The sequence below is a fragment of the Condylura cristata genome, unplaced genomic scaffold, assembly GCF_000260355.1.
Source record: "Condylura cristata isolate star-nosed mole 26May11 unplaced genomic scaffold, ConCri1.0 scaffold00022, whole genome shotgun sequence".
NCBI lineage: Eukaryota > Metazoa > Chordata > Mammalia > Eulipotyphla > Talpidae > Condylura > Condylura cristata.
In genome coordinates, this window is record NW_004567123.1 from 16524778 (window position 1) to 16540413 (window position 15636).

At 56.6% G+C, this 15636-nt stretch overlaps 1 protein-coding gene across 1 annotated transcript in view; it reads right to left on the minus strand.

The window, feature by feature from the left end:
* Positions 1-14999: 14999 nt before the first annotated feature.
* The window catches only part of CTNNBL1 (catenin, beta like 1), a 141094-nt gene continuing 140457 nt past the window's right edge, over positions 15000-15636 (minus strand). Inside the window, exon 16 of the mRNA XM_004687201.2 lies at positions 15000-15198. Coding sequence (XP_004687258.1) covers positions 15110-15198 — 89 coding nt within the window. The 3' untranslated portion in view covers positions 15000-15109. The remainder of the gene's footprint in view (positions 15199-15636) is intronic.

Consider the following 15636-nt stretch of genomic DNA (forward strand, 5'->3'; position numbering starts at 1 on the left):
GATCTGCCTGTTCTGCTCCCCACTCTGTCTCTGGTGAAGCCTCTTGTCACCCCTGAGCCTCTGGCCTGTACCCCAGTTCTGTATGCACAAATAAAAAATAAATCTTAAATATTCAACTAATGTCCCGTCTTTCAGGCACCAGGAGTTTGCCATTTCGTCCTTCCCTGCTCCTGTCCCCCTCACCTGGGCAGGATTTGGAAGGCCTCACTAAGAGAGAACCCCTGCTCACCCCCATCCCAGTGAGCCAGGAAGGCCGGGGGAGCCGCATGGGGCCGCTGGCAGACCGCTCTGCGTGTGCTGTGGCCAGGCCCTGCACTTTCCAGTCTGTGTGACCTTGAGTCTTTCCTTTGCGGGGGCCTCTATGTCTTCATCTATAAAATGGGAATAACAATGGAGCTTATCGCAAAGGGCTGTTGAGCAAGGCACACCTGAATCAGCCACTCAGAGCCTGAGGTTAGCCAGCACAGCTCAGTGATGGCCACAGCGGGTCATTTGCCAGCCCCTGGCCAAGGCCCATTGGGGTCCAGTGCTGTGTGACTAAGTTGCTTCAAAGGGTGCTCTCCAGGTGGGTTCCAGTTCAGGTCTGGAGTGAGGAAAGCAGCACTTCTGGGTCCTCAGGAGGCTTCTAGCCCTACTGAAAACAGGGTTGAGACCACTGACTGGTCCTGTGGCCAGGTAGCACTCCTGGGAACACGCATATTTGCTCCGCCCTGTCCAGCCTGCACTGCCTCCTCCCCCTGCCCTGTACTCTTCTGCCCCTTTCAGGAGGGACACTGACTTGCTGGGGGGGAGGGGAGGAAGGGGACAGCTCGAAGGGATGGGCCTGCTGGCCATGCATTTTCACCTGAGAGGGTTCATTAGCACTGGGTGGGGAGGGGGCAGAGGTGGAGGGGGTGCAGGGGCTGGGGAGGAGACCTCAGGAGTCTGACTTCCCTGACCCAGGCAACCCTGGGTCTACAGCACATCTCTTAAAGCCAATGTGCTTTCAACTGAAGCTCTGTTCACCCCCTTCAAGCCTGACCCCCGCCCATGTTCTGGGCTCCCGCATCTCAGAGAGGCCCCCTAGTTATCTCTCTCGTCCGTCCACTTCTCTCTGTGCCCCTGGTCCACGGCCCCAGCTCTCAGCAGTGACAGGAAATTCCTGCTCCCCCCACCACAGGGCAGTTCTCCCACAAAGCCAGAGGGTGTGCTTTTCTAGACTCAAATCATATCACCCTCCCTTAAAACTCTACATGGGTCCCCCCACAATTTAGAATAAACTCTGAACAGCTTCCTTCTACAACCTCACCTCCCACTGGTTCCCCTCACTCTCATTTCTGGCCATTGGGCCTCCTGGAAGTTTCTAGAAAGCACCTCCTATCAAAGTTCCCTGTGCCTGGGATGCCCTCACATCTCTTCCAGATGGTGGCTTCAGTCCCACTTCCTGGAGGGGCCAAATCTCCCTCTCCTGGGCTTTTTCTAGCCCCTCTGAAGCACTGCCTCCCCTGACTAGGCTGATGGCACCCCATCTGACGGTCTGTCTTCATGCTCGTATTCTCTCAGCTGAGCACGGAGTGGGGCTCAGTCAGCCTCGGCATGAAGTCACTGAGGAGCGAATGCGACTGTCATTCAGCCTGGGAAGCGGATGTAGGTCATGGTAGGACGTTGGTGTGGCTCAGCCCAGGGGGGCCTGGACCCCACAGCTGCGCAGCAATCTGCATCACCTGGCGTTTGTAGTTCCCTGAGCTTCCTTTCCTCAGGAGAATGTTAGAGCTGCACAAGCTGGCCTCTAAGGACCCTCCTCACCTTAGTGGTTTATGTTCTGGGATAGGAAGGAGGCGGGGACCTCACTGGACTGGGCGCTGGCGGTGGGGGGGATGATGGGGAGGGCAGGAGGAAGCTGGACCAGGTCCACCAACGACGGCCAGTGAGGCAGCCAGCGCTGCCCTGCTGCTGGGCGGGCGGGCTGGGTACGGAGCTCTGGGGGGCGGTAAGAGAGCCGGGGTGTGCCCCAGTCTATGTAGTCAGACACATGGGCAGGGCCCAGGGCTGGAATTCGGAAAGGCACTCTGGGGGTCGCTCTTTGCTTCATGCTTACTAGCAGTGTGACCCTGGGCAAGTGGGTGCCGCTCAGTGAATCTCCCAGACGCCCTAATATAAAAGCAAGACATCCCAACTCGACCTTGCAAGGTTTTAAGAAGATGCATGGGGCCAGGACTGGTGTGTCTGCTAAGCTCAGCTTCCCCCCCAGCCCAGTCTGCACATCCGGGTATGAGCTGGGGCCATGTTCTACCAGGTTGGCTGCTTGATCCCGAGGGCAGCAAGTACCTGGCCCCTTGTTACAGCATCTCAGGAGGGCTTGTCTGGGTCCTCGGGCCCCAGGGGATCCCGGCCTTGACCCTAAAGCTTGAGAGAAAGGGCAGGCTTGGGTGGGGCCCTCACCATGCTGGGCCCCCTCCAGACCATGGGCCTGTGAATGTTGCTTCCTGCTCCCCTCCACTCACCCTCTCTCGCCTCTGTTCAGGGAGCCCCATCCTTTCCACGCCTCCCAATCACAGCAAACTGCCTCATCAATCATGTTCTCTCTAATTAACTTCTAATTTACCTCTTTAGTCAAATCTGTTTACAATCAGAGACAAGAAAACACGCAGCAGCTCGAGTTGCGGATGTGGGGACCAACTCGGGGGACTGGAAGGATCAATCAGTCCTTGACTGGGGTGGGAGCTGCACTCCCCTCCACCCCCTCTCAAGGGGGGCTGAGGGCTCTGAGGGGGAGCCCTGCCCCAGCAGACTGGCGTCCTGCCCTCTGCCCACCTCCCAGAGACCTTTCCTGCGGGGCTCCAGGCCTCTCCCTTTGTTGGCTCCCCCTCTCTGTGGTCTTTCCACCTCTCCAAGTGGGGTTCTCCCCAGTGGTAGCATTCCTGCCGAACCCTGGCTGTGTGTCCCCAGAAGACGAGTAGGCATCTTGGAGCTTCAGTTTCCCCCTTTGTGGGGCGGCCCACCTCTTGGGGGCAGTGAGCCCAAAGCGCCCGGCTGGCCTGGACACCACTGAGCCCCGAGGAAGGGGCACAGACTGTTATAGGACTCCCCAAATCTGTTACAGGACAAAATCTGTTACAGGAAAGGGGGAGAGGGACACCCCTGAAGCCCCAAAACCTGCCTGCTCTAAGTGGGTTCTGCCATCCGTCGCATTAAGACAAAACATAAAACTTTAATGAAAAGGGACTTTAATACAGTGAATATACAATATGGAGCACAAAGAATATAACTTCTAAATCAAACACCTGAAGTTACCCATCCCCTCGTGGGCAAAAGTCAACCCAAAAGGGATTGGCCCAAAGCAAGGCCTGAAAGCTGCCACTAGACTAAAGCACCTCTGGCCGGGACCCATGGAAAAGGGCCAGAAATGGCCAGACAAATCTGAGAGCAAAAGAGCAAAATCAAAATCAATGTAAACACTGCCACAGTCACCTCCCTACAGGTATCTCACCCACATCTGCCTTAGCCAGTCCAGGGTCAGGAAACAAGCCCGGTTTCTTCATCACATGCTTGCTGCTCCATGTGGCTTCCTCAGGCCTCCTTCTGGCTCTCCATCCAGCTTCCTTCCTTTCTTCTCTTCTCTTCTTCTCCTTTTATGATTCCTTCTCTCCTCTTTTTCTTTGCTCAGGTCCACCCTCCTGGGTGGGGCAGGGAACCTGGAACTTCCCCTTTTCTTAGGGACCACCCGGTTACAGGACGACGTCTGTTTGGGTTTTGTTTCTGTGTTGGATGTTTTAAATTTTGAGCTAATTTCCAACATCTACTTGCAAACACAGTACATAAGAGGTCATCATCTTCCAATATTTCAGTGTGCATTTCCTAAACAAAGACACAGTCTCACATAACCACAATGCAAGCACTCGAATCTGGACATCGGTGTCGAAACCGGGAAATCTATGCGAAACATCACCACTGACTTAGGCTTTGTTTGGGTCTGAGCTTTAAACCAGGTGCCCTTTCCTGGCCACCTGACCCTGGCCAAGACGTGGGGCCCCTCCCAGGCTCAGGTTTGTATCTGTACAGAGGATCATTGAGGCAGCAGCCAGCCTGTTTCTATGTTTGAGGGGTGCTCTGAGAACCCAGCCGGCTGGTGTCTGGTTTGGTGAGCCACATGGCAGAGGGGCTAGGGGTACACTTTTCCAGCTAGGGGCATAACGGGGGGCCTGGGCAGGTCAGCAGCTTGCTCCGGGCCACACAGCATGCAGGCCTCAGTCAGTGTCCAGGGTCTTGAAGGGGCGGAGGCCCAGGTCATGGGTGGCTCATGTTCTCCATTCAGACATGGGGAACCAGAGACTCAGTAAGTCTAGCAACTTTGTTTTAGGCCTCTTGACCTGTGTGGAGGGAGGAAGGTGAGGGGTAATGATTATTAATGGCACACCGATAATACTTAACAATAAGGGAGCAAAGCCACCTTGCAGGCGACAGCTACGGGGTGGGGTGAGGGAGGAGCCCACAGGTCCCGCCCAGGATGCTGGACACTGCTTCACAGTGCTGGGCACGCAGGACTCTCAGAGGGGCCTGGGACCATCAAGGAGAGCGCCCCTCAACGTAGAACAAGGGGCCCCCACCTCCACCTGAGCTCCAGGCTGTCTCGCTCCTGTCTCCTCCTTCACTTACAAACCCACCCTCCTGCTCACGGGTACTGTGCTCTGTTCCCCGGTCAGGGACATCCCGCAGCTGCTTGCTGCTCCTGCTCACCATTCAGGCTCAGCTCAAACAGCAGCCCCCCCCCCCCAAAAGCAGACCACCCGCGACACAGGCATGCTCTCATTACTCTGTATCTTGCTCTGTATCTTCATTTTCTTCACCTCACTTCTTTCTACTTCACATCATATCATGTCATTCTCAGTGGTTAGTTTTTGGTTGGTTTAGCTTGTTCAGTGTTTATTTCCTCCTACTCACCAGTTCCTTAGGAGCAGAGATCTTTGTTTTGTTCATTTCTGCCTCCCCAGAGCCCAGCGTGGACACACAGAGATGCCCGGAAACACGGCGGGATGAATTTTTAATCCATCGCCCTTAATGTCTGCCTGGCGCCCGCCCAAGTGGGCAAGAACTCAGGCAGCGCCCCACCCACCTCACCTTCTCGGGGCCCACCTCCTTCCTGGTGGGGGCTCAGTGCAACCCAGCCCCCCCCCACTGCCCTATGGTGCAACCCCCCCTGGGGAAGCGGCTCTGACCAGAAGGGTGGCAGCACCCCAAGGCGGCACCCAGCAGGGTCCCGTCTCCAAGCCCAGGCCAGTGTGGGCCCAAGCGGGCCCCGTCTGTCTCACTGGGGCCATGGTCCCTCTGGAGACCTGACATGACACCTGCTTTTTGCGGGCTCTGGGACGGCTCTGGGGGACACTGCTCTGCTCAGAAGCATTTGTCACGCAGCCTGATCTGCAGCGGGGAAGCAGGGGGGCTGCGGGTGCTGGGGGACTCGGCACTCGGCGTAGGAGGAGAGCCCCTTCCTGGGGCAGCGGGGGCCGGCTCTTAGTCAAGGACCAGGCCAGCCCTGTCCGGGGACGGGAGAGGTGACAGCTTGGGGCGGGGCGGACTCCACCGCCGTCAGCGGCCCTGTCTGTTCATATTTCCATCTCCCTGTCCGTGTTCCACGATACGGACTGTGTAATTAGGTGTCCAGGGGTGTCTCCGACTCTGTTCCGATAGAATTGGCCTTGTTTAATCGGTAACAGGATGGCTGCCTCTGACAGCTGTTTTTTCTAGGGAAAAAAAGCGCTGTTTGGGAGGGTGAGCTGGGAGGCAGCAGGGAGCAGGCGTCTGGGCTCTAACTCGCCTTCTCCACTGACTGGCGGCTGCCAGGGCCTGTCACTGCCCCCTCCCGGGCTCAGTTTCCCCATCTGTGAATCAGGTGGCTGCGATCCCTCACTGCGACTGTGGCCGGGTCACGAACTCACGAACCTACTGCATGCGGTGCTGTAGTGCAGGTGGGCCCAGCCTCGAAAATTCTCTCAACACGATGCCTGAGAAGACGCATTTAAATCCAAGGTGGCATTTTTATTGCTGTTCTTAATTGTAATTGCCATTTAATTAGATTAATGACAATTAATATCACTAATAATGTCTGGGCGTCCTTTTTTGGACAATGACACTGCGGAACCCCCAGCCTGGGCTGGAGCTGACTGCCCAGGCCCCCCACCACCTCCGGGCTCTGTCTCCTTCCCACAAGTTATGCTGGACTGTGACCCCTTGCTCACGCTGGTCTCCCTGTTAGGCCAGGGGATGCTCCAGAAACCTAAGACCCGTCTAGGCCTTCCTGTCCCCGCCCCCCTCCACTGCCCCTGAAATCCAGCAGGGACCAAGAGAAGAGACTCATCCATGCCCAAGGGAGGAAGGATCAGAGCGGGGTGGGGTGGGGGGGCGCTGGAGAAATGAGGGAGGGGATTAATGAATGGCTTCACTCTCCACCCAGACCCTTCAGGGGATCCCACCTCTGTGCTCAGCTCCCTTCCTCTCTCTCCAAGAGCGCTCACAAGTGTGTCTTTCCTCTCCATGCTCAAGGTCACAGCCCAGCTAGAAGGCACCACTGTAGCTTGCCGAGACAACAGAACCAGCCCCTTCGCTCTCCCAGCTCCCCACCCGCCCCCTCCCATCCATTATGCACCGACAGGAGAGGCCTTCAGACTCCTTCCTGCCTCTGGTCGTGCTTCAGGGAGGCTGGGGACTTCCTGATCTGACTGCTGCCCACCTCTCAGGTGCCATTCCCATGGCCTCCTCACCCTCCCGCCTGCTCACACAGGACTCTTGCAAGTGCTCCTTCCTCCGGGCCTTTGCCTGAGGCCTTCCCTCTATGGTTGCTCCCACCCTCCCCAGTCCAGTTCTCCATCCTGCCCCCCACCCCCCTATCCCAGCTCATCACCCACCAGAAGGGTCACAGGGACCTGGAGCATGGGAAGGGCCAGGTCCTACCCAGCCTTGGCATTTCCTCCATGCAGGCAGCCAGGGTCTTGGTCTCTGCCCCTCACTCCACCTCCCCTGTTGGGTACCCCCTTCCTTCACGCATCCCTCCTGCCCCCTTGACTGTCATTAGGTCACCCCTGTGATTATTACCCTGCAATGGCTTCCCACTGTGTGTGGGAGAAAATCCAAACTCTTTCCTGTGGCTAATAAGGCCCCGCGTGGCCTGGTCCCTGCACCCCTCTGCAGTTCGCCTCCTTCACTCTCCTCATTCACACGACACATCTGGCTGCTCCTCAAATATGTAAATCACAGGGCTACCCCAGGGCCTTTGCACTGGCTATTTCCACTGCCGAGAATATTCCCAACATCCCCCGGCAGCTGCTCTGCTTATTAATCCTGTCTAAACTCCAATATTACCTCCTCAGACAGGCCCTCCCTGACCACCCAGGGCAGAGTAGCTGCCCTTCTTCTAGTCACTCTTATTCTCTGTAGCTCCCAGCACCAACTCAAACTGCCCCGCTGGTTTACTTTTGCTTATTTCCTTCTACGTGACTCAGGGAGAAGTGGCTCAGCCGGGTGCCACACGGCGGCGCGTGGCAGTGGGGCTGGAACCCGGGCGGTGGGTCCCTGGCAGCCCTGCCTGCGCTCTGCCCACGTGGGTCCAGCCTGGTGACACGTGACGGCACATCTTCTACTCTTCCCCAGTTACAGAGAGACTCTGCCCGCGGCTGCTAACAGCAAAGGCCTGTCCTCAGACCGGCCTCCCTGGAGGGCTGCAGCGAGGTGGGGAGGGAAGGCAGCTGGCCCAGGCCATGTCCTGTGACGGCCACTTAATGAGCTTAACTGATAACCAGGAGCTCAGGCAGCTTGCCAGCCGGCCTGTCCATTTGGCCAGGCTTCCTGGCTTTACTTACACCCACTGGCTGGGGAAAGGTGGCAGCAGGCCAACGGGGGCAGGGATGAAGATCCCCAGTTGTTCAAGTGCCTGGAGCCTTGGCTGGCATCAGTGACTTGCCAGACAGCGCTGTGTGACCTTGGGCAACTGCATTGACCTATCTGTGCTTCCTTTCTTATTTGCAAAGTGGAGGGGAGCTTGGCAACCTTGGAAGAGGCTGCAAGGATGCCACCAGGGGCTGGAGACAGTGGCCTTTGGTTCAGCACCGCCTGGCACGTGTGGTCACACAGCACATTTTCTCAAAGGACTCAGAAAAGCATCCCAGCCTCAGCGTGCTGAGTAAAGTAGAAAGGGCTGCTGTGGTAGGTGGAGACCTGGACTCCCACCTGGCCCTGTCACGAGGGGGGTGGAGGGCTCACCGAGGGCCCTTCTCTCTACAGATCGATATTCTCTACACAGTGGGACACTAACAGCAATGTGGCGAGGAGGCAGTGAAATGGCGCTGCCGAGTGCTAAGTGGACCCGGGCTGAGTCGTGGTGAAAATCGCAGCTGGCACATGGAAGTCTTTGAGGGGAGGATCTGCTGATTCTGTGTGATCTCAGCACAGCCACGGACTTTTGGGGTAACTCTGGGTGACCGAGTCATGCTTTCCCCGGCACTGCCATTCCAGGAAGACTGCTTCTGCACAAGCCGCTGAGCTGAGGCAGGCCCTGCCGACCTGGGGGGCCGGAGGGTGCAGGAATTGTGCCCATTTCCCTGCTAAGGAGAGTGTGGCTCTGTTGTCGTGGCAAATGCCACTTCCCTGCCCGCACCACCTGCTTAAGTTGTGTGAGTGGGGCAGGCAGGCCCAGACTGTCCTGGGCCCAGAAAGGCCCGGGGAGAAGGGCCTGGGTCTGGATTCTCCAGGGGACCAGGGTGACACGTCCAGCGAGAGGCGGGACCGGAGGTGTGGCAGGCAGAGTTATGGCAGCCATTCCTCTCCCCTGCAGCGCCTGCTTCTAATGAAATTTTACGGCAGGTGGAAATGATACGACTGCACCAGCGCTAAAAGCACTTCTATTTATTCATTAAAGATATTTATAGACTGAGCACCTCTCTCTGCTGGTCCCACCTGACTCCTGCCCCCAGGGCTCATAGCTGGGGGAGGCCCTCAGGGCCAGGGGCGCCGCCCAGCAGTGACCGATGGGCTGTCTCACGCGTCCGAGCTCCTCCCTGCACGCTGCCCGCTGCCCGTGTACCCAGCCTTGCCTTGGCTCTCCGTTCATGTCCACTTCAGCTGCCCTCCACTGGGCAGTCACGCCCCTCTCTGCTCAAAACTCCTCCACGGTCCTCCAGCCCCCAAAAGACCTGGGCCCTGCCTGCTGTCCAGCCTTACCCCCCATTCACCCCTGCTTCTCTCGGGTCTAGTCACCACGGCTCCTGCGGGCTATTTTCTGGAGAATGATGGTGTCTTTCTGCCTCAGGGCCTTTGCACCTGTGCCTCTAGCTAGAACGCTCTTTCCCCAGTTCTTGGGTTGCCTGGCTCCTTGACATCATTTAAAGGTCAGCTCAAGGCACCTCATCAAGGAGGACTTCCCAGACCCCTGAACCTCAAGTTGGCACCCCCCCCCCACGTGGTCTCTACACTCCCCACCCTGGGGGCTCCTTTCTTAGCAGTCAGTTGTTTGAGCCAGGACGTGAGCTCCCTGGGGCAGGGCCAATGTCTGTTCTGCTCCCCACATTTATGGGAGGTGTTGGGTAAATGGTGTTGCAGGGGGTGTTGCAGATATCACCTGGTGCCAGGTCACAGGGCTGGATTCCCTGCCTGGCCCTCAGAGTTGGGCTCCTTCAGTGGTGATTCCAAGAGGGTGAGGAATGTGCTCAAGTCTTGAGTCTCGCAGAGGCTAAGTGGGGGTGCTGGCCCGCCCCGGGCTCCTGTTTCCCGGATGAGGCTGGCTTGCAGAGCCGCCTGGCGTGATTGTCCTTCTGCTGCCCTCTTCAACTGTGACCGGAACAAGGTCCTGGCTTCTGTAGACTTGTTTCTGCTGGCGTTTCCCCAGCTGCTCCTTGGGGCTTTGGAGCAAAGCCTTCTCCCAGGGGCTGCAGACAGACTGAGGTGCCATGGGTGGGGGTGGTCCTTGCTCAGCCATCATCAGGAATACGGGGTGCAGGCACTTCTGGATGACCTTTCCAGGCCAGCTTTTGCTGTAGGGGTCAGAACGGCAGATTTGTCACATCCCAGCGGCACCAGCTTTGCAATGCTGGACAAACAGAGCTGCTAAGCCGAGAGCACAGATCAACATGCCCGTGCTGGTCACCTTCTGCTGCAGCCAGGAGCTTGTCCTGCCACACCTCAGGACGGCTGGGGGATCTAGTGAAGTAACTGAAACCCCAAGGGCCCGCTTCAAATGGAGTTCCCACCTCTTGGTGCTTTGAGACTCTGGGCCATCACGGTGCTGTCACTCCAGATGTGCCCGGGGTGCAGGATCTGCCTCTCCCGGGCCCCTCTGCCTCACAGCCCTTGTCACCTCGACTGAAGCCCACTGCTGCTCTCTGCTTTACTGTGGCGAGTTCACACAAGCAGCAGGATCGCTCTTAGGTGGAATGTAGAGAAACCAAGCAAGGAAGGGATCAAAGACAAAGTTTATAGCCAACTGAAAGGGGCCCATAGACCTGCACATGGGGGTGGGGTGGCTGGGGGAGGGGTGACATGGGAGAGTGGCTGTGTCCCCTGGAGGTGGTCAGGGAGAGGGAGAGCTGCAGACTGGCTCAACCCAGGATAACCCTATCACACAGCAACAAGAATGTAAAACAATGGTGCGTTGACTAAAAAAATGCAGAAGGGGCAGGCCTAGGGCAAGGGCTTTGAGGTCAGTGGGCAGGCGGGCAAAGACCCTCACTGCAAAGGTGCCTCCTCCTCGTGGCTGCAGCTGGACAGCCAAACCTTCCGGAGGCTTTCTTGGACTCCCCCTTCCATGGGAGAGCAGCCAGGGTCACGTCCTCAACTGCCCATCCCCAGGCAGGAAACCGTGAGCGTTCAGCAGCTGCCAGGTATGCCAGTGAGCTGGGACCCGCAGGGCCCGCGGGCTCGAGTGAGGAGGCTGGCAAAGGGCTGCTGCTCAGGCTCCCTGCACAACGCCGGGTCTGGACCCAAAGGGGTGTCTCCAACAGCTGCTGCCCCCACCAGCTTCACCCAAGCCCTGCACCTGCAGTTAGCTGGGGAGATTGTGTCTCTGGGGTGAAGGTTAGAGGGGGTCTAACTCGTGGCTTATATTCCACTTCCAGTTCTGCCACTTTTTTTTTTTTTTTGAGATTTATTTATTTATGCTTTCAGAACTGGGGTATAGGCCAGAGGCGTGGGGGGTGAGAGAATTCACCAGAGACAGGGTGGGGGAGCAGAACAGGCAGACTGACAAAGTACTCTGCTGAGGGGAGCAGCAGGCAGGTCAGGAGAGGTCTGCCACGCCATGTGGGTCAGCTCCCTGGCTGGGGATCGAACTCTTGCTGCAGTGGCCTCAGAGAGCTTCGTAATGTGGTGCTTTAACCCTGACGCCACCAGGAGAGCCGCTTTGTAAGCGACTGACCCTCTCCAGTGTCCTCATCTGTGAAATGGGGTTGATAAAAGTACCTACATCTCGGGAGTGAGGGTTAAATGAGCTAATTTGAGTAAAGCATTTAGCTTATAGGAGCTCAATGAGTATTAGCTAATACGGCACTCACTCAATTCTTTCTCTGAAAACACTAAATGACTTTCCTCCTAAGAGATGGAAATCAACACGGCCGCCAGGATGCACAGCTCCCGGTGAGAGGCAGGACAGGCAGGTGGGCTGTGCTGGGCAGGGCTGGTAACGCTTGCACACGCGGCTGGAGGAGGCAGGCTGGCGAGGTCCATCAGTGAGACGTGAACGCTCTCTCTGGCTTGGCAATCCTGCCTGGGAATTTAAATTCACACATGTGTGACTGTTGTTCTACACAAGGGTGTTGACTGCAGCACTGTACCAGCCAGACTGGAACCTGAATGCCCATTATGGAGATGAGCTAAATGCTGGTGCCCCAGACTCAGCCTTGGGGCAGGGTGGGCATCTCTGGGTGGGTGTGGTAGAGTGAACGGCAAGGTGTGGAACAAGGAACACGGCACGCCGCCATTCGTGCTAAGCGTACTTCATTCATTTGAAAACAAGGGAGACTGCCGAGTTTCCTCCTCTGAAAGCGGCTGCCGGCGACCCCCCGAAGCTTGTTCCTCGGGAGGGCACAGGCACCGGGAGATGCGCCTGGCAGGGATATTCACGCACCCAAAACCTTTATGTACCTTCGAAGTTTATTCCCTTGGCATATGTTACCTCATCAGGAAAAAGGTGACAAAGGGGCGCTTGCCATTTGGGGGCACAGATAACAAAGGCCCCCCGCTGTGATACCACCACTTTCCATGTGTACCAGGGAGCAAGACAGATTGAAAAATGTGGCTCTGCTTTTACGCCACTGTTGGGTAAGAAAATCTAATCAAGAAGTTTTTTTTTTTTTTTTGCCTTTAGGAAAGCGAGTCTGGTCTTCCTGCTGACGCTAAATCGGCGCTCCTGGTAACGCAGAAGATGCCACCTGGGCACTGCTCTGCTCTGGGGTGACGGAGGGGTGCCTGCAGCTCCCTGACAATGCACTCCCCAGGGAAAGGAGGAATGCAGCCTGCATGCAAGTCTCTCTGAATTAGACACGGCCCATCTCGCAGCCACTGGATTCAGCATGCCGACGACCACCACGCAGCGAAGGCAGGTTGCGGAGGAGGAAATGAAACCTCATTTCCCTTATGTAGAAATTCTGGCTAATAAGCTTTAGGGCTATTTCACTGCCATGTCTGGACAGGACAAGAACTGCTCTGCTGGGCTACTGTGGGGACACTCTAAGATGGACACGAGGATGGACGTGAAGGGGCTGTGGCTGGCTGCTTGTGGATCCCAAGAGCAGACAGACACAGGAGTCAAGCTCAGAACCACAGGTCCAGGGAAGTCCTTCCGGGAAGCCGGGAGCCCTCCCAAAGGGGTGGGGCTGTGGGAGAGGCCGACTGAGGCACAGGCAGGCGCACAAGGTGAAACGCAGCCTGGCCTGCAGGCTGAGGTCAGAGCGAGCACCTCGACCTTGTGTTCAAATCTCTTAGCCTGTGTGGTAGGCTGTAAAATTAAAGAGCAGATGTTGAGGATTTCCCGTCCTTTCTCCTTTGTCCCCCCTCAAGCCCTCCCATATAAAACCACTGGCAAAGGGGACCACATCCTCTTTGGAAAGTGAAGGCGTGAGTTCAACCTTGCTTTACGGAGGGCTTTTTGGCCTAATAAAGCTAAAGCTGACGCCCCAAATACGAAGCTACTGACATGCAATGGAAACCCTGGGGCCCTGGTAGAATAAGCTGGAGAACTGCTGGACGGCTTTTCTGGGAGACCATCAGGTGACAGGTTGACTCCGAGGACAGGGAGGTGAAGGGGAGTGAAGGTGTTTCACTGTGTACCATTTGGTTAAATTTTGAACTGCTGTACCACGTGCAAGTACTGCTTGGTTAGAAACAAACAAACAAAAAGGCATAAGTCTAATGACCTCCAAAGTACCAAATTTACTTCAAAAAGTCTATGATTCTATCGATGACACGCTTCATTCTCTGTGAACTTTATTAAACCGTATATTGACGGTGGAACATCGAGGGGTAACGTCAGTGGCGTGATTATCTCCCAGAGAGAGGCAGCCGGGTGGCGGGAAGAGCTGACTGTGGAGAGACAGACAGACCACTGGGATGTAGCTTTCCATACCTGGAGGCCATAGCACCTTCCATAGGTCACTGACGTCTCTGGGCTCTGTGTTGGCCTCAGTAATTTGGGGCTCTCCTGGCCGGCAGGGCTGCAGTACAGATTACAAAGGAGTGATGTGCAGCCAGGCGCCCTGAGCAGACACCAGTACATGGCGGCTACTGCAGCTAGAGGAAAGTTAAAAACAAAGAGCCAAACTCAAAATGGCGGATCACACCCCCACAGCTCACCCCGTGGGAATGAGGTCTGTCTTCCCACCGGCTGCCGTGGGCCCCGGGAGGGCAGGCTCTGTCATCCTGCTCTAGCCCCAGCCAGAGCCAGCCGGTAAAGGCAGGGGCCACCTTTCTCAGAGTCCTCTCGGGAAGCTGCCTGGGTGGCAAATGGCTTTACCTGGCCAGTGAACTCTGGCCCGACGGCAGGGGCTGCTGGGAGCCCTGTCTTTTGGGGTTCGATGAGAAACGCGCTCTCATTTCTCACTTCGTATCTGCTGACAGGCAGCGTCAGCCAGGGGCGCAGTGCGGGCTGTGTGGCGTCCCTCGTAGCTGATCTGATGGCCCTAGGCTGAACACTTCATTTTAATGAAATGCTGCTTTTCTAAATCAGTGTTCTTCCACCTCCTCACTCGGGAGGACTCTATTCTTTGCAAGAGATTAAAAAAACACGCTCAAAGACTGCTGATTTCTGCAAAGGAGAAGCCCGGACTTTCCCCAAACCTGTAAGAAGTGTGTGAAATTGCAACTCTGAAGCTACAGGTCTGAGGGAAGGACGAAAAGACATCATGGTTTATTACATACCCACTGTGCTGCACACCAGCTTCATCCTTGCAAGCACCAAGTGGATATCATTACCCCCATTTTGCCGACAAGGCCAAAGGGAGTGACATTCAGGAAGGTCACATCACTTATCCAAACTGCCACTGCTGCTAAGTGGCGCAGCTGGGGCTTGGAGCCAAGGCTTGTCGCCTCTAGAGTGGTGGTTCTCACCCTGCTGCCGGAATCACCCAGCACCAGAAAATATCAGTTCCTGGGCTACACCCGAGATGCTGAGTGCTCCAGGGTGGGGCTTAATTTTTAAGTTCCAACCAAACTGACTCTGGTGTGCGGCCAGGGTTGAGAACACTGTGTTCTCTGTGTGGGCCTCACAAAGCCCTGGAAAACTCCCCAGACGGGCCTCTTCATGAGCCCAATGCTTCCAGTTACAGGTCTGGATTTTTGTGTTAGGGCCCTGAGGGGTCATCGGTCCACACCTTCCCGTTCACAGAGGGGCGCGTGAGACACCAGAGGAGCCGCTGGTATGTTCTGGGAGCCTCAGTTTCCTCACCGGTAGAGAGAGGCCAACGGCTGACCCTTCTCAGGCCTGTCCCATGACGTCTGTGAAAGTGGAGGGTAAGTTGGGTACAGCTTTGTTACAAAGAATACAGCCCGGGATACCAAAACTAGCTTTAATTTGTCCAAAAGTCACACTGAGCTGTGTAAAAACTGTGGGAGGGAGGCCCGGAGGAAGTCCATAGTGAACAGGGCCAAGGGGCCTCTAGAAATTCTCCAGCAGGCCCAGGATGCGCTTTTGCTCGCTCTCCCGGAACTCTGGGCTTCTGCCATCCCCGATGTTCTCCGCGTACTCTAGGGAGACAAAGGCAGGGTCAGTGACTCAAGGCTCCACGCGGGCACTTCACACCTCCCCCTCAGCCCAGCTCCCACTGAGGTGTTTTACTGACTTTAACAGCCCCCACTGAGTTGAGCTCCTGGGCCTTCACCGGAGGCCCTCAGTGGACGGCCGCGCCTCGCCTTGCCCGCTCATGCTCCTCTCTCGGCTGCGGCCTTCACTCTCACTCACTCACCACACTTGGTAAATGGACCCGCTTAATGCCCACGGGCACGCAGTGCTCTAGACCAGTGCTTCTCAGACGGTGGGCCCAGCCCAGCAGCCCTGGCATCACACTGGGAACTGGTCAGAAATGCAGATTTGGGGCCCAACCAAGAGGTACTGACTGGAAACTGAGGGCCCAGCTGTCAACACGCCCTCCAGTGGACACTGGCGTGTGCTGCTCAAGGTAGGGA